Source organism: Pyrgilauda ruficollis, unplaced genomic scaffold, assembly GCF_017590135.1.
Source record: "Pyrgilauda ruficollis isolate IOZ18807 unplaced genomic scaffold, ASM1759013v1 scaffold5, whole genome shotgun sequence".
Lineage (NCBI taxonomy): Eukaryota > Metazoa > Chordata > Aves > Passeriformes > Passeridae > Pyrgilauda > Pyrgilauda ruficollis.
The window spans coordinates 4,410,549-4,432,735 of NW_024526599.1; the positions used below are offsets into that span (position 1 = coordinate 4,410,549).

Below are 22,187 nucleotides of genomic sequence, written 5' to 3' on the forward strand. Positions count from 1 at the left end.
GCAGTGGCTGTGGCAAATGCAGATCTCAGTGTGAAAGTGATGATCAAAGAGAGAGACCAGTGGGGTGGAATGGAGCAGTGCGGAGCTGGGCTGGGGAATCAGATAAATGAGTGATCCCCTCCATAGTTTAATGCTAGGGGGAGAAAAACAGTGATGTATAAATGTTCAGGAAAGAGTGAAATACTAAAAATTGTATTTGTCTCGTGCTGAGGGAATCTATTAGAAATATCCATAACTGTACTGAAATGCAAATTGCTTCACCCTCGGTCTGTTTCACACAAGGAGGACAGGACCTAATGACAGGTGAGATTTGATGGAACGGCACATTTTTCAATAGTAACGCAACATATATTAAGTTTAGACTTTTAAAAATCAGCAGATAGAGAAAATTTCTGTCAAAATTGGCCAAGGAAGTGCCCAAAGCATTGTTTTGTATTTCTAAATGCTGAGGAAAGTTCCTGAAGAGGCAAATAAATTCTCTAGCATGCCAGAATTTAGAGAGGCAAAGTGACATGAATAATTAAAAACCTCGAACCTAGACATGAGTTCTGGACAAAATTGATTTTAAAGCTTTATATAGAGATTGATCTGTGATGAACACTGGAATAAGAATAAACACTTAATGGCATAAGTTTACAGAAAATACATTCTCTCAAGGTAAGCTTGAAAAGTAAAATATATAAGTGAAACTTAATCTCTGAGAAACTTATTTGGAACCGTACAGCCTTTTATCTGGGAGAAGGACCATCTAGAATTAACATTAACCCCAAACCATCAACATCCACAGCGCAGTCTCTTTTCAAATGCCACAGCAAACCGAGTTGGTGCATTGCACTAATATCAATGTGTGGCTTGGACAGGGTGATGGGTCACCAATGTGCCAGAACTGAGTTAAGCCATACAATGTCACCTTTGGGAGTTGGTTTATTTTCAAAAGAAAAAAAAAAAAAACAACCCAAAACAAACCCAAAAAACAACCAAAAAAAAAAAAAAAAAAAAAACCAAAAAAAGTCTAGCTGTGCTTCAGGGAGAAGGCAGCAGCTGTTGGACACAGAGCTGTATGGACGGGAGCATGGTGTGGTGAGAGTCACTGCTGGACACTGGTGTTGTGAACTGCTGGGTCCCACTGACTGCCCTCCAATCACACAGCTGGTAATGGTCTTAAAATACAGCCTTTTATCTTGTGCCATACAAAAAAAAAAACCTAGTCTCTCTACACGGCTTTTTATTTTGGCCAAAACAAAAAAAAAAACCTAGTCTCTCTGTTTTGGGCATCTTCAGGTTACTGCTTTGCAAATTGTAGGACACCTGAGCAAAACATCTTTGTCTGTTGGAAAGAAGTAGCTAACAAAACTGCTACAGGAAAACATCTACTCCAATTTTTAAAAATTTTCTAAATTTCAGTCTTTCACTTTTTCTTCCCCTTGTGACTGCATTCTTTTAAATCAATATTCTACATGATGGGTTTACTGTCAGGAAATAGTGGAAATGTTTAAAAAAAGTTGTGAAAGATGAACTTAGAACACTTCTTTCAAAGTTAAAAATCATCAAAACAGGAAAAATTTATTTACCATCACTCATTTACTAAATTCAATATTTGCAATAAATTGTTTTGGAACACTGAAGAAATTTTTATTCTTTGAGGAAATTACTAATCAAGCCAAATTCAATAATGAATGAATATGGTTAGCTCTAAACATTTTTTCCTTCTGTATTTTGACTTGTCTTTAATTGTTCACAAAGCTGAACCATCCTCTGTATTTGTCAGCTATTAGTGATACTTAGATGCCAGAGGCTTGGGGCATTTTTTTTTCTCTCTTTAATCAAGCTATGCATGGTAACTTATTAGAGAATTATTTGCAGGCAAAAAAACCTGATCATATTAAACATCTATTCAATGGGAAGGCATTATATATTTAAATAGAATATGAGGCTATAAGATATGGTAGGATATGAAACTGCTATTTTAAATAAGGCAAGAGAAACTTTGCCCGGACAAGGATCCATTTTTATGTGTGTTACATATTTAAGCTACATCCCTAAGGACATGCTATCTAAAATCAATGGACACAGTAGTTACAACATTCATATTCCCACCTTGAGGTATCCCAGGAGTCTGATTTTTTTTCGTTGTAACTAAAAGTGACTGGGCACACTTAGAAGTCCTTGTCTTTCAGATATTGCAGTCTCAGTATTTAAAAACAGAAGCAGCAGAAAACCTCTTGCATCCGAAAACCTTGACCAAGTAGTTACGCATAACACATGCTTATCTAAATCTGTATTTAAGGTGAATACTGAATTGCTCCATTTTTCAACCTCCCTCATTAAAAAAAAAAAAGGGAAAAAAAAAAAAAAAAAGAAGTTTTAAAGTTGAATATTCCTGAAGTAGGTGGTTAGAGAACAGCCCTGGGCAGGGAGAAGAGTTACACAGGGAGAGCTAGCCCAGGGCGCTCATCTGTGGAGATAACAAACTGAAAGGCAGTCTCAAAATAATACTTGTCGCTTCTACGGGCCCTTTAATCTGAAAACCAAAAAGCATTCTGCAGACCCTGTGCCCCGGCTGGGCTGCAGTCACTTCTGGCTATTCCTTTGAGAGGCTTTTCAGCTGCTGTCTGTCCTCAGAGCTGGTCTGTCAGTCCTAGCCTGGTACCTTCCCAACAGCAGTCCTGTGCAAATCAGTGCGCTGTTCAGAAAAAGCAAACTGAGAAATAAACATTGCATAGGCATGAGCTTCACATCCACCACACCAGGGCAGTCCAGAATTAAGGACACTGAAACACTCACAAAACCAAACAAAAACAAAGAAACCCACCAAATTTGCAACAGAATTGGTTTTAAGTGCTGCACAATACACAACTGCAGAACTAGAGAGAAATATGGACTACTTTGAGAACTTTTAGCAGGAGTGAAAAAGGGGTTTCTCTTGATTTGTGGTGAATCTCATTGCAAAAATAACTTAAATCATTCCTTAATCTTGCTACAGTGCTTTTCTTATTTTCTTTTATTTTCTTTTTTTTTTCCTTCTTTTCCTTTTCTTCTTTTCCCTTGGTGATGTTTCCTTTCTGAAGACCATATAAAGCAGGACACAACAAAAGCATTTGCTCCTCTGGCCTTTTGAGATGAATTATATTTAAATCCAGTTCTTCCAATATCTGGGGGATGATGAGCTTGTGTGCTGCATCCCTTTAGCCAGTTCTTTGCTGTTCTGAGGACTTCATGATTCACCATCACTGTGTACACATGGAAGAGAAAAAAAACACCAGTGTCACGCTGTTGGCTTAGTTGTCTCAGCAGGAAATAACATGCAAGAGTATCTCTAGAGTTCATGAGAAGGTGTTACCAGAAAATAAATCTGTCACTCATGTAATGGATGAACTGATGCTGGCAGCAAGGGCTGCTCTGATTCCTGTCTGATGGTTCATGGCTGCCCAGCACAGCCTTTCTCCTGCTGCTGGCTCTCTTTCCTCAGCTGAGGGTAACTTTAGAATTTTTGGTTTACAGCTGACCTCATAACAGGTGTTTTTTGTCTTTGTCCCGCTGGTTTCTGCCCAAGTGGCTTGCTCCCTAGCACTCTCTTAATAATGTTTGGCTCATGACAATGTTAAAAAATGTAACAGCTTACATGGTCTGATTTGAATTCAGTCAGCAGGGATAACAGCAGGGTTTTAAACCACCTCTGAAGCTAAAAGGGCCACTCATAATCTTAATATTTTACATGTTTTCTTAAGTCTCTTGCCAAATTGAGGCACATCCTGGGAATGCATTACTTCTTTCTGTGCTGCCCTACCATCCACCCAAAACATTTCTCCATAGGAAGGAGTAATCCTTTTTCAGACAGAAAAACTAGGAGGGTGCCCAGCAGCGAGACAAACCAAACCTCTCAGGTGATAAAGCACAGGGTGATTGCTTGTATTCCACCCCCTACAAGGTGCTAAGGTGCATAGACCCATGCTAAGGGTCCCCCATGAAGGGGACAGCCTGCACTTATTTTTCTGGAGCAGTGAAGGTCCCTGGAGCAGAGATTGGTTTCTACCCCCTTGTGCCCCACAGATGATGAGCCCTTGCCTGCTGCCGCTGCACACACTGCCTGCTCCCTCCTGCTTGCACAGGATGGGAGCCCTGGCCCCAGGCAGCTGGGGCTGGTGGGGGGGAGGTTGCAATGCTGTGCTCAGGCACAATCAGGATTCTGGCAGTAGCTTTCAAATGCAAGAGGTTTTGATTCAAATATACATATTTTGAAAAATGTATATGAATTTTGAAAATGTGTGTATACATTTATACATTACGTATATACATGCATATACATATACGTCCCCATATACATTATACAGCATAAGTTATCTTTGTAACATAGCCTACAAGGCCAGGGGAGGTGACCTCCACCTATCAAGGAGCCCAGGCTGTTGTATCTTGCCTCCTTTGCACAAATGTGCAGCCTTAATGCTCATGAGTACAAAATTTGCCATCATTATAGCTTTGTTTCATTTTATTTCTTAGTCTTCCACTTTCCCTGCTCAAAAGAGCTGCTGAAAACATCTACTTATCTGTATGTAATTCTCTTTCTGATATTATTTATTCATCTAAGATTTTGGTTGGGAAAAGTAGCAGATCTTGTACTGATAAGGTCCAATTGCAAATAAACAGGAATTTTTTGTTTGTTTACCCAGAATTCTCACCATTTGAAATATCTTTTCACTTCGAAATGAAGCATATTTCAAAATTTCATGCTAAATGAAATTGGAAGAAGTAGCTTCGGGGTAAGGGAGACACTCAACATAGAAATACTTTACTGCCACACAGTTTTGTTCATCAAACTTTCAAAAATTTTTATATTAAAAATCCACTTACTCTGAAGAGTAGTTTTGGAACAACCTTCATTCTGGAAATGTCAAATTGTCATTATTTAAATGTTTTGTCTCATATGTTTTAAAAATTATATCAAAATCCTTCATAGTTCAAGAGATTTGAGTCTTGATAAACTCCCCCTCAGCATCTTTTTGATGCAAGAAAACACCATCTCTGTTCAGTGAGGCCTGAAATGTTTCCCATACTGAAATATCAATAAGATCTAAAATATAAATTACCCTAATTTTAGAAGAATTTTGCCCAAACAAAGTAGTCTTTCAGAATCTTAAATTGAATCTAATATTCTTGCACTTTGTATTCAACTAATATCCATTGTCTGAGAAGATCTGAATGTTTTAGAGATAAATCTCCTATTTTGATTTGCTTTTGCTTGCCTTTCTGCAATTTAGAGGCATAAATTTCTCTAATCTAGTCTGATTCTAAGATACCATTTACAAGAAATTTGCTTAAATAATGTGTGTGCCTTTGCTCTGACTGAAGCATACTTATCTGAGCAGGGTTGCTTTTTGGTATCAAGGCTTAAGCCTCACTGTAGTGTTCAAAAATAACTCTGTTTTACAGGTGAGGAGCTTGAGGTAGGGTGTAGCCCAGAGATGCCTTTTGATAGCCAGAAGCAAAATCCCCTTCTTCTGATGAGGTTAATGCAAATCCAGTACAAAACCACTCCTTTAGCAAGGATGGTAAAATGTCAGCTCAAGCTGGTAGGCCATGATGGATTTTGGTTTTTTTTTTTTCCTTAAAATGAATTGTTAATGATTTGGAAAGCAAACTTGATGCTAAGCGTTGTGTTGTGCCTAAAAAGCCTTTTACATTATGACTTCTGCCAGTGTTAGCCTATGGCTGAAGCATCCTTTGTGCTGTACTCCCTGCTATAGTCAGTGGAATGCTCAGCAAATCTGCTTTTAGAGAGCTGCTCTGCAGCTGCCTCTCCTTAACAATTTTCCCCCTCTGAGTTATCATTCAGCAGCAGGAAGGGAAGACCCAGATGGCTAACAAATCCAGGATCTTTTCCAGTTGCTAAGGGTAAAATTAATGTGCTTGCTTGCATCTGAAACCTAGAATCTAAGCTTTTTTTTTTTTTTTTTTAAACAAAACTGAACTAAAACAACAGCATTGGTTTCACTTGCAATAGGTGTAAAAAGAAACCTTTTTTATACAAGTGGCTGTAGTGCACAAGCCCCATCCAAAGATTCCTCTGAAACTGCAGCTTTGGAGCAACTCAGCTGCAACCTCTGCAGCAGTGGTGATTTTACATACCTATTTCACTCCTGAGCAAGGAAATTCAGAAAAAAGGATTGGAATATTGTGACAGTCTACTGCAGAAGATGCAATTCTGCCAGAGAGGCATGGTCAGTGGAATTATCTGATGGCATGGGAAGCAGACCTAGGTCCTCTCCCTGCTCCTGGCCTTGCCTGATTGCATCACTGCTTCCACTGCAGCAGGCATTTCTTGGCACACAGGGTGGCTTGTTTGTTATCATAACCTGGCACAGAGAAGCTGCTTTGCCCACTCCTCAAAATGCAGCTGCAACACAAGGGTGCAGGCAAGGGCAATGTACAGCCTCCTGTTTCTAGCTGGAAACAAGAACCAGAATTTTTAATTAGGGAAAATTGCGAAGGGTTTAGGAGTTCTGGCCAAAATACTGAGGAAACCAACCAGAAAGATTTTAAGTTTACAAGCTGTCAGGATTGTGGTTTTGCATCCCACTGGGATCTCTGCTTGGACTATCAACTAGTGCCAGCTCTGGGGGAGTGCTGCGAGGGGGCACCAGGGAGATCCTTCGTGTTTCTCATTCTCATTTTTTCCTTGGAGTCAGACAAGCCCCTGTCTGTCAGGTCACAGCTCCAGCCAAAACATCTGGCAGTGATTCCCGAGAACCTATAGGCACCAGGTGGCAGAGGGGAACTGGGTGCCTTTGCTGAAGGGTGCCAAGGAAGCTATGCTGAATGCTTGTATTAACACCTTGGGAAACTGTGATTAAAGTCTGATCAGTGAGTGAAACTCCATCTGTGCCATCTGGTTGTCTGTCTTGCACCACTTTACAACTGTAAGATTATTTAGCAGTGCAGTTTACAGGAAGAGACCTGTGTAGAAATAAGTGTCAAGCCTTTAGTTTAAGTCATAGTTTCTATATATAAAAATTTTAAAACTTAAATGGACCAAAGACTAATTCTATAATTACATACAAAAAATTTATTTTAGAATGACACTGACCATATTTCTTCAAATAATAGAATGAAGTAAAGTACCTTGGGTTGGCAATTGATTCTTTTTCTTCTTCTCTTACAGTAGGTAAACATTCACAGTCACCTGGAAAAGGGTAAGAAACAAGACTATAGTTACTCTACTCTGGCAGTTCTTCTACATTTATTTCAAAAATGCATGAAGTTTTATCACGTAGTTACTCTAGAATACAGATCTGCAGATGCACTTCTGCACCCTTTTATCTGCATGGTCCCCATAGCATGAATCTTACACCTCCTCCCCTTTGGTAGGTGTTGCCACAATTTATTTTATATGTTCCAGTTCTTTATGTACACCTATACAAATGAGGCACTTTTGAGCACTGTCTCCTACACACTGCCACAGGGAGAGCTGTTTGTTAATCTTCCACTGCTGACAGCGGCACCTCAGCTTTATAGTCCAGCCGGGGATCTGGGGCTGGAGTTTAGGGAACACTACAACACACACACACACACACACAGAGAAGTACGTAAAATACTTGCTCCCTTCTCTCCACAAAATTTTAAAGTATATTTTATACCACTTTTTCCCCATGCAGTACAGTTAATGCCTCCCTTTCACTACTGCCACTTAGCACATGTTTTCTGTAAAAGCTTTCAGGCCACAAAGGTCAAAACCCCGTCATGTGGAGCACTGTGCTAGTGCAAAGAAATGCTCCAAAGAGCTTTATGTCCTGAAAAACAAAGCATGCCTAGTAGGTCAGGCAAATGAGCCATTTGGATAGAAAGCAAGGGACCAGGAATGAAAAAAATATCAGTGTTTCAGCATTTCTTAGTCAGTGAAAAGCTGTTCATGGTTCAAAATCAGGCCTTGGTTAACTCATGGTTTACTGAAGACCTATATTTTTTGAGGAGACCCTGGAAGGGCAACGCAGACCCCTTAGAGATTTTGACTGGGGAATTCACCTGGGAGAAAACTGGGAGGAAAAATGCAAGGTACTCATAAGTAACTGAGAAGGCAGCTGAAGATGCTGCTGCTGATAGTTACCACATGTTCTAATTTCTCCATGTGCTGATAGCTTTGAAGGGAGGGGAAGAGTGTATTCATAGGCTCCTGGCAGCAATTTAAAATAAATGGTGGTCTGAACTACAAGCAAATGCATATTTCTTCTACAATACCTCAGTGTGGAGCACAAAAGTGTAGAAATTCTGGAGGAGACTGAAAGGACTAGATGCTTCAGAGAAATTAGTATTTAGCATTAAAATGTGTATTTAAAAATATAAATAACATTCACAGCTATAAGCGTGTTTAATAGAAATGTCTACTGGAAACTGAAAACATTTATGAGATTCTATCACATATTAAAAATAAACTCCCACACAAACTAAAATACTGCTCTGAAAAAATCTACCCCTGACATTTGTTCAGTTATTTTAGTAGGAGGGAGTCAAGAGCACAACTAAAAATGTTGTAGGGAAAGCAGTGATATGCATACAAAACACCTTCCATTGATTTCCTATGCATGGGATCTATGTCAGCAGGCAAGAGAGGGAGGATGGAGTAGAGGGGTTACCGTGTACCATTTTTGTTCATGCTGTTCATCCATTTATCAAGCTCTTCCATTTCTATCTCCATAACAGAGGGTGTGTCTTCTTCAAAAATAGGACTTGAGAGAAGAGAGGGAGGAAAAAAAGCATTACACAAAATGCTTAATTCTAACAGCTTACAGTGCAGTGATTTTGTATGACTCTCCTGTAATTCCAGACACATGTATTAACTCTGGAGAGCCACCCTAGCCCAGTAACCTGAGGAGATGTCAGCCCGCTGGGTGTGAACCAAGGGGTCACGAACAGATGCGAGGGAGTGGCACTGAGATGCCAGTTCTGGGCAGAGGCAGGGCCAGCTGAGGCAGACCACACAGGGACTCAGTGCAGCCAGAGACATGCCAGAGCACAGGATCATTGCAGCTTCTTGAAAACTGTCCCTGCTGTAAATAGAAAACTAAAAAAAAATATGATAGTTTGTCCCTGCCCTCCTGGAACACATGACAGAAGTGCCATTTCTCCAGTACTAAAAGCTGAAGGCCTAAAGTTTCATCATAGCTGTGACTGACATTTGCAGTGACTTCAAAAGCAAAGGTCATGAGAGTTGTGTTTATTTAAATGCCTCTGCTTAGTTTCCTTTTGCTTATCATTCCTGCAGTCATATGATAGAAAATATGTTTTCAGCAAAAAAGCAAACTTTTTTTTCCTCATAGAGCCAACTAGTAAACTTTCAGCATTGATTAGCAACATGGAGGTCAATAAAAGGCAACAATAAAAATGGTGACTCTGAGAAGAGCCACACAGCTTCTGTCTTGTTTTTCAAAGCATTGCTCCTGTGGCAGGCAGGCAAGCCTTTCTTCCTTACCTCTGAGTAAGAAGATAAACTTGAAAAACAGGGGAGCAAGACACAGAGCTTATTCTGAATATCAAAAGCCTGTGATGAGCCTGGGAGCTGATCCCCTTTGCTCATGGGGCACCTTGTACCACTTGTGGCTGATGGAGCAGGAGGTGCCTGAGAGCAGGCTCAGCGAGGGCTGTGGGCTGTGAGTGTCTGGGGGGCAGCCCTTGCCTCAGCCACCACTAACTCTTGCTCTCCTGCTCTAGTCTTACACTTCAGCCACATACTGAAGTCACACTTTATCCACCTGTTGAGGTTGCTAGTTCAATCAATGGCAAAAAGTAATGGTGTTTAGTGTACAGCTAAATTAAAAGAGGCAGTGAAGGAGAAAAAGGTTAGAGTAAAAAAATTTTTTTAAAAGAATGATATTCATAAAATTTACCTTTTTACATTTTCACTTCCCAGCTCATCTGGAAAAGAAGAGAGTTGGTGTTCATAGTTCTGCATTATATTTACCCTTTCTATTTATAGGGTCAAGACTGCATACAAGCCTTGAATAGCATCAAGTAAAACAGGTTGCATTTTCAAAAGGCATAAAAACTAAATTGCAGATGAAAGACAAAACATCTTATCCTGTTTGCAATTTTTAGAGAAACCCATTCTTTTGAACCTAAAAGCATCTCATTATTAGCTCAGCCACGCTGGGAGGAAGCCCAGTGTTGGTGTTGCAGTGAGCAGGACAGGGCAGATGCACACTTCCTTCAGCAAACCAGATGTGCTGAAAAGGAACCACTTCTGCAAAAAAATTGTTTACTAGAGGCATTGCTACAGATTGCACTTGGGCAATTCAGCTCTGTCTAGAGACTCTGGGAGTTGCTCGTGGGGAGAAGGGTGGGAGAGAGTTGGACTGCATGGCAGATTAGATCTCAGTTAGGCAAATGAAGCTGAACTAGCTAGATGTCAAAAGGGATTCAATCTACTTATGACTCCAAGACAAAGTAAAAATGGGGGGGGGGCGGGGAGGGGGGGGAGAATGGTGCCACAGACATAATTCTGATAAATATCTTCATCTCCAGGAATCAAGTGACTGAAAAACCTGTCTTAAATCACCTTATTTTTAATTCATTGTTGCCAGCGGGTGATACCTCCCAGTTGTTCCAGCACATTCCCAGACTGCAGAGCCACCCCAGAACCACAAAGCTATCTGCCCCAGCCTTGAGGATGCTCAAAATCCCAGGCTGGCACAGGGCATGAGATCCTAAGATTGTGTTTCTGAAAGGTACCACATTTCCTAACCCTCTGAAGAGTGTACTTGCATTTCAATCATCCAGAAACAGGCAGGCAACTGGGTGCCTGGGTGCAAATTCCTAGTTTGTTAGAGGGAAACCTAGTGATCAGACAAATGCAACCTAAAAGTGCCCTGAAAACTTGACTTTAAATCTGTGTTGAATGTGGTGCACTGCCTGCATGCTGGTGAGCTGAGAGCTGCACTCTGACCACGTAGATACACTGGTATGATCATCTCAGATTTTCACTTACCAACTATGTGGTTTTGTTATGACACCTCAGTTTGTTCTCCTGTGGTTTGACACTCCAAGTTACCAATTCCTTTGTTAACAGATCACAGCACCTTCCTGAAGCACTGCTCACCTTACTGCAGCACCCAGGCAGTCTGACCTAGCTCAATTTGCTGTGATGTCTTCATAGCAGCCTCCACCCTATGGAATCAGGATTCCTTAAAATCATTCCTTAAAATGATTTTTCTTGTTCTTATTTTATTGAAGCTCCAAGCAGGTTTACCTTGTGGGCACTATGGGCAGTAGAAGCATTAATTTCACCTTGCCTAAAGTTGTTGAGCATAAAGACAGAAAAAGCATCTGCAGCCACAGTTGCATCCCTCAGCATTCTCAGCATTTCCAGGAGCCAGAGATCGGTTCCAGGGCTCCCATGGGTGTGGCAGCATGAGCAGGAGGTGCCCAGAAGCAGAAGTAGCTCCTGCCCAAGGAGAAGTGTGTGACCAGGTACTGCTGGCTGGGAAGAATCCCTGTCTTACTTGTTAAACATGCAACTACAGTCAGAGAAGGGCATCCTAAATGTGGCACCCCATGCCTCAAAATAATGCTCTGTTAATGTTGAACACATCCTAGAAACAGCCTTTTGATGCACAAGAAGACAAAATTTACCTTGCTTGGACTTTTTCCTTTTATGATGCATTACAAAAAATGTGATCAACAAAATCAGCAGGACCAGCAGTGCCACAGGGACAACATATATCAAGATAGACTGTTCTGCTGCTTCCAGGCTGTCCTCATCGTTCACAGCATTCATTTCAGTACTTGGAGAGCTCTGTGTATCAAAGCTGCTTTCAGCAGTGCTTGCAGTTACAAGTACTGGTTCGTGGTCATCCACGGTCGAAGGACCCGTAGCAGGAAGATGTGTTGCTGTAAAAGTGGGTGATATCATCGATCCATCTCCTGATCCATCATTTTCACCATCTGTCAAATATACGAGGACAACTTAACATTTTAAGAATTTCATTAGTATTATCAGTGAGCCACAGTGTACAACTTTAGTATTTACTTCCCATTTGATGTATTAAAAAAAACCAACAGATGCCCCATACACACAGATTGGAAGTCTTGGGCATTGGATGTAAAATTAGACCTCAACTTTATCACAAAATCTTACCAGTCATGACCACGTTCTTCAGCTGACTTTTACTGGGACACGTCAGCATGTGTCATCTTCTGCACACAGCTGCCTTGCACAAACAGACTTCTTTTGCTGCAGGTTGGCATCCGGTCTTGCTTGCATGAGAAATTATTCTGCTTCTCAGTAAACCACACCAGCCTGTTTGGCTTCTCAGTCTTGGCCTGACGTATGTCCCTCACCTTACCCAAGGAGTTAGGTACTGCCTTCAGGGAGACCATTATCCCTGGTTCACCAGTGCCTTTAGTTCACTCATCTCCCTGTTTCTGTACCTTTCTCAAATTTGTTCAATTTGTCTCACTGTGAAAAACAGAGTTGGTGAAAGGAAGTATGAAGCATGCAAAAGCCGCTGACTTCCCCATCTGCGTGGACTAGAAGAGGTGGTAGTAACACGGGGACCTCCCTGCATACCAATGAAGGGTTCCTCTGACTGATTCTGCAGGCTGGCTGAAGGAGTGTGTGGCAAAGCATCAGTGCTGGATATTCCCCATGAGTGCTAAGACTGGGGGTTTTGAACTTTGATCTCAGTTCTGGTTTCAATTATCACACATTTCACAAGAAAAGTGGCTAAAATTGGCTGTGTCGGTAATAGTGAAACAAGTGCTTTTTGTGTGTTTATGTAAGAGTCTATTGACTGTCACAGAGTTTAAAAGCTTTGAAGAAGTACAGCAAATTCTGGGCTGCTACTGTATTCTATGCAAATGCCAAAAATCCTGTTGTAGCCAAAGGTGCAAGAATCAGCCTTTAGATAAATTACAACAGAAAAGCCTTCAATAATTTTCTTGGCATGAAAGTAAATGATGGGGGTTTTGTGTTATCTGCCCTTTCAGATACAATACTAGCATGGTGCACATCTCATTTTATGCAATAAAGCAGGATGGAATTTTTTGACTTTTGCAATTACATGTTTCTCCTCATTCTTGCAAAGTGCTGGGCAGCCAGAGTTTCCACAAGAGTTAGCAAAAGCTTAAGGTTTTCAGCACCTCAGTGCTGGCATTTCCAATCTCACAGGACTGGAACCAAAAGTACTTAGCATTTTAAATGCTTTTGTAAACACATTAATCTTCATAATGGCCCTGAGAGATGAGCAGTTATCACCTCCATTTTACAAATGAGGAATCAGAAGGACAGGGATGCTGTCCTTCCCAGGGGTGCCAAGTGAGAGAGAAAAACTGGGATTAGAGCGCTATCTCTTGCTTAATCCACTCTGCAGCATCTCCTCTCCCACCAGATCTGTCTCAAAGAGAAGATGAGTATTTCATGAGACCATATTCAAGGAAACCCAATTTCAGATGAATAAAATTATTTGAGTGTGACAGCAGTGTTTTATCTAGATTTTTATGCTGCACGTATCACACAGGCATTTGATTGCTTTCATCCTTTCCTAAAAACTAGGAAAGAATTTGAATACTTAATGTAATACTGTGAAGGTCACCAGACTCCTGCAGCACAACAGGACAATGAAAATGATAGCTCTTCTGTGGCAAAGCACTTTGTATCAATAGTCTCTCTGTCTCTTCTGTATTTAATATTTCAGTCTAGAGCAAAACCCTATCTCTGCCTCCCTTGCAGGTAACGACCCCCTTAGGTGTGTGCTGCTCCACCCCTTCCCGTGATCTGCTGCCTGTCCTTAATCTTATCGCAGAGGACAGGAGGGAGAGCTCCTCTCCCTTATTAGTTTGGCCATTTGACTTTTCTTTTCCAGGGCAGTTTGTAGTTCCCAGAGCCTGCAGCCAGTCCATTTCTGCGGCTGCTGTGCAGAGCGGCGAGGCAGCGCGGGAGATGTCAGTGCTGCAGGCTGTGGCATGATGGACTGTGCCACGGGCAGAGCCGATGGCCCGCCGCAGCCTCACTGAACCTCTTCATGACCTTGCTTCGTTTTCCTCCTCTAGCCATTGCCCTTGAAACCCACTGCCTGCCACATTTGATATATCGAGAGGGACAAGCCTGTTGCTTAAAATAGGGGAAGGGTGTGGAGAAAATACCTTACTTTTCATTTATCCGTAGAGCTAAAATGGATTTTTCAAATGTCTGAAGCATGGTGTGGCTTTAAAGCAAAGAAAACAGTCACATCTCATTAACTGCAGTGATAAACTTTCAGCTGCAGAGTATGCTGTGCTTGATTTCTGAGAGAGATTTTTCCAGTATCTCTGCCACTTTGCCTTGTTTTGAACTATGAAGCAGACTTCAAATCATTTGTCTCTGAGTGAAATAGAATTACCTTTTCTAGTCTCTAGGCAAAGAAAATGGCAAATCACAGGGAGTGACCTTCCTGCCATGTATTTTTTTCACTTTGCATAATTCCAGGGACAAAACACCATCTCTCTGGGAACACCATTTCCTCTTAGATCTCTCTCTGAGTGAATTAAATACATCTTTCAGCAGAAGGGCAGCCAATTGCACAATGTTCTTGCAAGGATATTGCTCTTATTTCCTGCATTTTACCTGCTGCCTCAACACATCTCGCTCTCCCGTCACCTCTGAGGAGCAGAGCTCAGCCTCAAGGGATGCCTCACCTGCCACCCAGCAGTTGCTCTTGCTCTCAGGCCACCCACACATCACCCTTTTTACAGAGCAGGAAAGCACAGCCTGCACCTGGGCTGGCCCAGAGGCTTGCATCAGGGAAGGATCTGTGCCTCCAGCCCAGCAGGGAAGTCGGGCTCAGGCTTCGCAGTGCAGCTGTAGTGCCTGCCACAGCCACCCACCCAGTGAGACACAGGTGGTTGACCTCAAGACCTCAAGTTGCTATTTGTCGTAGTGTTTCAATTTAAAATGCTCAAAATAGCAAGTGGGCTGTGCTGCAGCTGGCCTGGGTGGCTGTTTGGTGGGCTGAATTAAAGTTGGGCATTACAAGGTTTGGAGCAGGGCAGAAGAACATCTGAAAGTTGGAGATTTTGTGAGGTGCTGTTCAAACATTTTCTCCATGCCAGATTTACAGTGATAATTCATACCATGAACTGTCTTGTCAGCTGTGGTTTCATCTTGCAGACATCTACTAGCTCTCTGGGAATCTTACAGCAATACAGCATGACATTCAGGCTGGAAAAGCAAGGCCAGTGGAGTGTAACAAAGAGCAAGTCACATGTGACCGTAGAGATACCTCCTTGACTTTGCAAAGCCTGTGCCCTTTCTCTTATTGAGCTCAGCCTTATGCTGTTGGCTACATCCAACATCCATATACTCATCCCTCTGCACATCTTGTCCAAGGAGCAAATACTCGTACAACAACCACATGGGCTTCACCTTTGTCTGAAGGGACATGAATGCTGGTGACTTCTTCCTGAGTTAAGGGAAGTGGATGGGAACGACTACCTGGGACATGAATGCTGGTGACTTCTTCCTGAGTTAAGGGAAGTGGATGGGAACACACCACAGCTTCAGCCCAGCCTGTATTGCCACTTCCCATGCTTTCAAGACAAGAAGGGAGAGGGGCTGGCAGGCAGCTGCAATCCACCCTGATGGGAGGTGGGCACAGCTGGAACTGGAAGCAAAGAAGCTGGAGGTCAGGAAGTTCTCAGAGTTCCCTAGTTGAGGTATTAGAGAATCTAGGGACCAAAATACTTGAGCAAGCACTAGCAGCATCTCAAAAATGTTCAGTTAACAGTTTTTTCAAATTATGAAAAAGCTATGGCCCTGTATGCAGATACCATGGTATAAGGTATTACTCAGCATTTTTTACTATAAAAATATGCTTGGATCACTGATAGAATTTGCTTGAGTTTTGGAGGTGCTCCCAATGTGCTTTTTGTGGAACACAGAGGCAGTTGAATATACCAAGCAGCTTTACATGATTGGAGTCCAAAAAATTATGTCTCAATCAAACAAACAATATTTCTGTTGTTGCAGCATTTCTACCTCTGTGCTGCAGCACTCAGAGGTGGTGATATGGGCTTCCTGATGAAGTAAGCAGGCAAACAGGTTTCTGAATTCACTTGGATGTGAGGCAAAGGAAAATAGCAGAGGAAAACAGCTGGCAGTCAGCACATTCAGTTTTGTTGTAGAACCATCAGTCTCTCTGCTGCCTTGCCGTCAGACACAAGGACTGGGTTCTCTCAAGGGAATTTTTCAGATTACACCAGAGTGCCTACTGACAGAAGAAAAAGCAATGAGCTAGAGAAAAAGCAAGAGCTATGTCAGTGGGATAGCTAGGCTTATTAGTCTGAAAGGAAAATTTTTATTTCTCCAAACTTTCCCATAAGCTATAAAAATGCAGTGAAAGGAAGGCTCACAAGAAGGTGACAGAACAAGAAAAGGCTATAAAGCTGGAATAAAGTTACCATATCCTGGATCATTCTGCTCCATGCACGCATTCTGTTGGTGGTGTAGTCATACCACTCCACACAGTCTGTATGATCCTCTGGTGTATTGCTTGGCTCATCCCTGCACTGTTCCTCTCTCCTCATTTCAGGTTGCTGTAAGAAGGGCTGTTCCTTGCCATGGCCAGGGCTTGCCCAGCTGCCTGTTGTGGCAGGTCTTGCCTGTCAGTCTGGCTAGAAGAGGAATCCTTAAAAGCCTGCAGGCTAGCTGTTGGGAGCATACTCTTCTGATGAGGGAGCACAAGCATTTCAGGGTGGCTAATCTGTAGACAAGATCCTATTAAAACTAGGTGCTTAGAAAGCGTTATCTAGGTATAACCTGAAAGAGGAAACAACTGTTTAAGCTCATTTATACAAGATGGAAACTGCTTTTCCTCACTGTATTTCCATCCAGCTGAAGTGCTGCATTAACAGGCAGTGTTGCAAATTCAGTCACACATCTTAGAGTCAAACTGCGAACCTGTAGTCTCATTGCTCACCCTGAGTACTGCAGGCTTTCCAGATGAATTGACGCATTTATTTGCTTCTACTTAATCTGATGGCCTTCTAGGTCTGCATCTGTGATACTCCTGCGACCTCACTGTGATGCAAATCCTCAGTGCTCCTTGCTCTCAGGAGGACTATGAAATTAAAGATTCAAAAGCTCTGGAGGCTTTCCAGTTATCATAAAATCTCTTGAGGGAAAAGAGACTGGTGTCACTGACTGAAAATTAGTATACAATCTTGCTGATGTAAATGAGATTTTTTGAAATGTCCCTGAAGGAGTTGAATAAAACAGTGAATGTTTGTGTGTGGCTAAAATGGAGGAATGGTAGCAAATACATAGGAGGAGTTGATGTGTTCAGTAGAAAGGATTTTTCATCTGCTTTTTAGGGTGCTGCACTTTGGAAAGAGAAAATGTAGCAAATCCTCATTTCTTACATTGTTGCTTTGCTTTGCTAGAAAATTTTAACAGGTGACTGTAACAGGTTCAATCCCATTCTCAGTTCATTACTCGAGGGGGGAACAGGTCAAAATTATTACAACCATTGGAGACCTGGCTTTGCAGGGGAGGCAGCCTAAAAGATGCTTCTCTGCCAAGGAGAGAGTCACTGGCTGTGCTCGTGGTACAAGCTGCTGAATATCTGAGTCTTTGATAGCTGTGTTTCTTTGAATGACAATTCAAAACAATAGCACAGAGACACAGACAAAATACAGCACTGCCTGCAACCCCCCCAGCTCTTCCACTTGGTGATATCACATTTTACTGTTCCTCACACATTTTCTTGCTCCCCATATCAGGCCACTTATGCTGTAATTTCCCACCTGTTTCATTGAACCCAGTGGGAGATGGCCTAGCCTGGGAAATGACTCAAGGTCAGAGCATGTTCCTATGAGCTATAGTAAGGGTCTTAATGCTTGCTGCTAGGGTCAGCACACACACCTAGGTGTGACCTAGATAGGTCTTCAGGGCTGCTGCAAGGCTGAGCAGTGAGTACCATGCCCTACAGCGGAGATGATGCCCTACTCTGTTAGCTGTAGGGCTTCCTGGCTGCATTAAAGCAAGGGGAAGGGAACTGGTGCAAACTCCAACATCCCCTCAGTATGGAGCTGGGAGAAGGCCAGCACCCAGAGCTGAGACCTCAGGAATGCTCTTAGAGCTACTGGATTAGAGTGATTATAGCATCACAGGGAGAAAACCATCAATAAATCATAATCCAAATGGCAAGGCTAGGCTTTTACGAGGTTCTGGAACAGGAACAGGGAACAGGACTTAAAAAGACTTTAATATGTCTGTGCTGCAAGATTTAATCATACTCTGTTTGCCTATTTTCTGAATGGTCTCTAGACAGTAGACTGCTTAAAAGGTGAAGACTGTGTCTGGCAAAAGGTGAAAAAGCTCCCTTAAAGGTCCTGCCCTGTTGATCTGTGAGCAAAGAAGGGTGAGAGCAAAGGATCTCCCTGAGAGGCTGCCTTCAGCCTAGGGGTTCCTGACCCACCAGTGCCTGTGGGTCACATAATCCCTACATAAACTTTCCCCCCACCAGTTTCATTTCAACCCCCCCCCCCCCCCCGAGGTTCACAACTTCCCCATCCCACTCACAGTCAGAGTAAGCCCCCAGGTACATTTTGGAGCTGGCTGAATAAGCAGAAACCGCCTTTGTATGTGGAGCAAAGGTGGGTGTTCTCCTCCCCTTCCTCTATGACTGTGGATTGGCTCCATAGAGTCAGAGCTGACAGGGCTTGGGAAGGGCTCTGGCAGGACTGACTCACTCCCAAAGAGGAACTGTTCCAAAATCAACCAGAATTTAAAGGTGGACCTACTGGTAGGAAGTGGGGAGTGTGGGGAGTCACACACCTGGTGTGTGACATCTGTCTGGCGCTTCCTGCAGCCCCCAATGCCCATTGCAGAGAAGGGTAGGGTGCACCCAGCCATGAGCTGAGGGACCCTGGGTGAAGATGTCCCCCCCCTCCCCATGGGGATGTGGTGATGAAATAGCAGCTCTCAGAACCCTGCACATGAGCTAGAGAAGCAGGAGCCTGATCACTCTGCATTGCCTTCATGCCTTCATTGTACTCCTCCATTTCCCTGGGACCTCTGTTTAGCTTTGCCCATGGCAGGATTTTTGTTCCTCTGACTGCTTTGATTGTGAGCTACACTCAGTGCTTGCAGCATATTTTCCTGACATGTCTGCAGTGCAGTAGGGCTGTAGTAACACAGCCAAACCCAAACCATTTTATACCTCACTTAGCTCGCTCGTACAGTTAAGCAAGTCTCCTAAGTGCAAGCAGCTCAGCAGCACACCATGAGCCTGCAGCCCAGCTCTGCACCCTGCTTAGAGTACTGTTTTTTGGGGAAAAAGCACTCACACTGAAACACCAATTCCAGCAGTGCATTTTAGGACATTAAGAAAAGTCCAGTGATATCTGAGAGTGACCATTTCTTTCCCTGCTTTCTGTAGAGCTCCCACTCGCTACAACAGCACAGAGGCAGCAAACACTTCTAGTCCATACCAAGGCTTTCTGGCAGGGATTTGTTTGACCCCAAAGGGCTTACAAGCACTACCTCAGCAAGGTTTCACTGCAAGAGCTGCCTGTCATGTTCAGCCGCTGGCTGCCAAAATGCCAGCGGAACCAATGACCCCTGCAAACAGGCGAGAGTCTCTGCAACAACACCCCAGTGCTCCAGCATTTTGTCACAAGCTGCTTTTCCGTTTATGATTCTTTTCTTCAGAGGGTCAGAACCTAAATCCATGGTTCTGGCCACTTTGTTCTGCAGCTGAGAGTTCAAAATATTTGTCTCCGGAACCGGCTGTTCCTTTGTTAAACCAGTTTCAGTGCACCGGGACTGCGGAAATCGGCAGCCACCTTTTGAATGGAAGCGGTGCTTTGCCTTTAACTTTGCTACTAAACACTGATGATATGGGTGTGGGGTTTAAAAAAGTTCAAAAACTAACTAAAATTAGGAGCAAAATGCCTGATGGTCAACATGGAAACTCTGGTTCTCTCCACACCTGCAATTTAGGAAAAGTTTGCAATTGTAGGATTTGTTTGCTGCTGCTCTGGGATAGGTCAAAGGGAAAAAAAGTCAAAGCTTTGAAAAAAAGAGGAAACGGAGAACAGAGAGGGTAAACACAGCAAAAAGCAGCAGAGAGCAAGTCCCCGCAGATCTCCTCCCTGTGCTGAGTTTGGAGGGTGTTGCCCTCCAACTTGGTCCCATTGCTGCCGGCAAGACACGCGGTCCCACCTGGGCAGGCGAAAGGCGCTTTCGTACTCACCAGTGCCGGCAGATGCTGCAGCCAGCGCCAGGGCCGAGAGCAGGGCCATGAGCCCGGGGCTCCGCATGCTGCCCCGGCAGCGCTCCCACCTGAGGGGCGCTCCGGCAGCCTCCCTGCTGCACCCGAACATCTACATTTCCTGCTTCCTGCCGGGGAGCATCTGAGCTGCATTTCTTCAGGAGATGGACTCTCTTTGATGGGTTTTAGGAAGTGATGTAATTCCGTCTGGGCCTGTCAAGCGAGCAATGATTGCAAAAGAAAGAAGAAAAAAAAAAAACCCAGAAGTTGCTCTTCAGGCACACACTTGACTGAAGCACCTTTATGCTGTAGGTGAGAGAGCTCCCACTCTGTTCCTCTCCTTTCACTCCTGACTTTATTACCTTCTATCTTCATCTACACACAGTGCCACAGATCATACAAATACAAATCAGACACAAAACTTCATATATGTACGTAAGCAGGAAGGTTTTATGTCACTTATCAGGGTGATTAAGCAAGAAAATTTCAATAGTGCCTCACCTCCTGCCTTGGTTTTCAAGCTGTAATTCTCCCCCACATGAGGGTGGGAGACTGCATACATTTACAGTCCCAAAAGGCAGCCCCCAAGTGGGCTGTCTTCAGCAAATGGGATGAATGGCTAGCATTAGGAGCCTACAACTGAGTATTCTGGGCTGGTTTGTGCAGAGGAAGAGGAAAAAGCAGAAAACCACATCATTTTTTTGTTATGAGCAGGTGGCTTAGTGAGAAAGTGCTGTGACACTGGTGTGATGATGGCTGCAGATGCCCAGGGACAGAAGATTTCAATCCCCACCAGGATGCAGGGCTGGGGACCCACAGTGCCATGGTTGATTGAGGTGGCAAGGGGAAGGTAATCCTGACTCCCTTCCTCACTCCTCTTTGTTTTTGCTCCCCCTTGGCAGTCTCTGTCTGGGTGTGCAGACCTTGGCTGTTTCCCCCCCAAATGCTGCCCTGTCCTCTATCCCACCACCCCATCACTGTCCACACACTCAGAAACACGTAAGAGCTGGCCAGGGGCTTCCACATGTTTCCTCTTCTGTGTTGCTCTGTGGGTAAGTGCAATGGAGAACTTAAAAATTAAACCAAACATTTTTAATCTTCTTGCTATATAGGGTGGGCCTAGCCAGGGCTCAGGATCTGGGTCTGGATCCAAACCATACATGTACCCAAGCAGGGAGAGTGGTTGGACCACAGAATTGGGTTGTTCCACTGTAGAAATAAGTGCTAGGTCTAAAATTAATCTCTCTGAGTTGAGGAGAGTCTGCACTCCAGATTTTACTCTGGAGTATCCCAGGTAAGAGCCATTTTAAATACTTGCATAAAATTTTCCAGTAGTAGTCTAAGGAAGGAGGGTTGAATGGTGACAGTGTAGGAGCTTCATAGTACTTCCCCTAGACATCAGTCTGTCAAAATCTGATTTCTGGTCAGAATTTGCTGAGTTCTGGAATTTGTCAAAGCTGGTGATTCTTTCTGTTCAGATTGGTGGGGAGTGATCAATTGCTGCTCTGTTTCTCCAGCTAATAATTTTTCTTAACACACTGATGCTTTTATAGGTCATCAGTTTTAGGTTGTTTAGCTTGAGTAGCTGAGAAATAGGTCAGTGATTCATTTAATGACCAGCTTGTTGATAGATTTAAGCTCCTTGAATGATACAGTTAACTTAAAATCTGAACTGGTTGCTTAGTATTGGCAATATGTATATCATAAAATAGTGGGGGGGAAAGCAAAGTTGCAACATTTGCACCTGCAAGTAGATAAAGAGGAGCTCTGAGTTATGAAGTCAGTACACTGACCAACAAATCAAATATTTCTAGGAGGTATTCTTTAATATGATGTCACAGTCATACACAATAACACTTATCAGACACAAGTGTTAGAGATGAAACTTGCCAATACTTTTAAGATTTTTCCATTAAAAAATGACAGAAACTCCAAGGATTAGTAATAGTGTCT

At 43.1% G+C, this 22,187-nt stretch overlaps 1 protein-coding gene across 2 annotated transcripts; it reads right to left on the reverse strand.

Moving 5' to 3' along the window:
• Positions 1 to 1,251: 1,251 nt before the first annotated feature.
• TMEM154 (transmembrane protein 154) lies at positions 1,252 to 20,380 on the reverse strand. 2 transcript variants are annotated; one of them, XM_041479942.1, is made up of 6 exons: positions 20,217 to 20,380; positions 11,617 to 11,928; positions 9,876 to 9,903; positions 8,632 to 8,717; positions 7,117 to 7,177; positions 1,252 to 3,230 (listed from the first exon to the last, which is right to left on the reverse strand). In XM_041479942.1, exons 1-6 carry the CDS (start codon positions 20,344 to 20,346, stop codon positions 3,215 to 3,217), a joined length of 633 nt encoding a protein of 210 aa, XP_041335876.1. In that variant the 5' UTR covers positions 20,347 to 20,380; the 3' UTR covers positions 1,252 to 3,214. The 2 variants fall into 2 exon arrangements, with proteins under 2 accessions (XP_041335876.1, XP_041335877.1); XM_041479943.1 differs by lacking the exon at positions 20,217 to 20,380 and adding an exon at positions 16,420 to 16,512.
• Positions 20,381 to 22,187: the final 1,807 nt, after the last annotated feature.

Excerpts from the sequence above, each read along its gene's own strand:
- TMEM154 (XM_041479942.1), bottom strand. The coding sequence starts at position 20,346 with ATGTTCGGGTGCAGCAGGGAGGCTGCCGGAGCGCCCCTCAGGTGGGAG. Across the intron at positions 11,929-20,216 it reads TGCAGCATCTGCCGGCACTG|ATGGTGAAAATGATGGATCA; the intron begins GTGAGTACGAAA and ends TATATTTGACAG. Across the intron at positions 9,904-11,616 it reads AAGGAAAAAGTCCAAGCAAG|ATGAGCTGGGAAGTGAAAAT; the intron begins GTAAATTTTGTC and ends CTTCTTTTCCAG.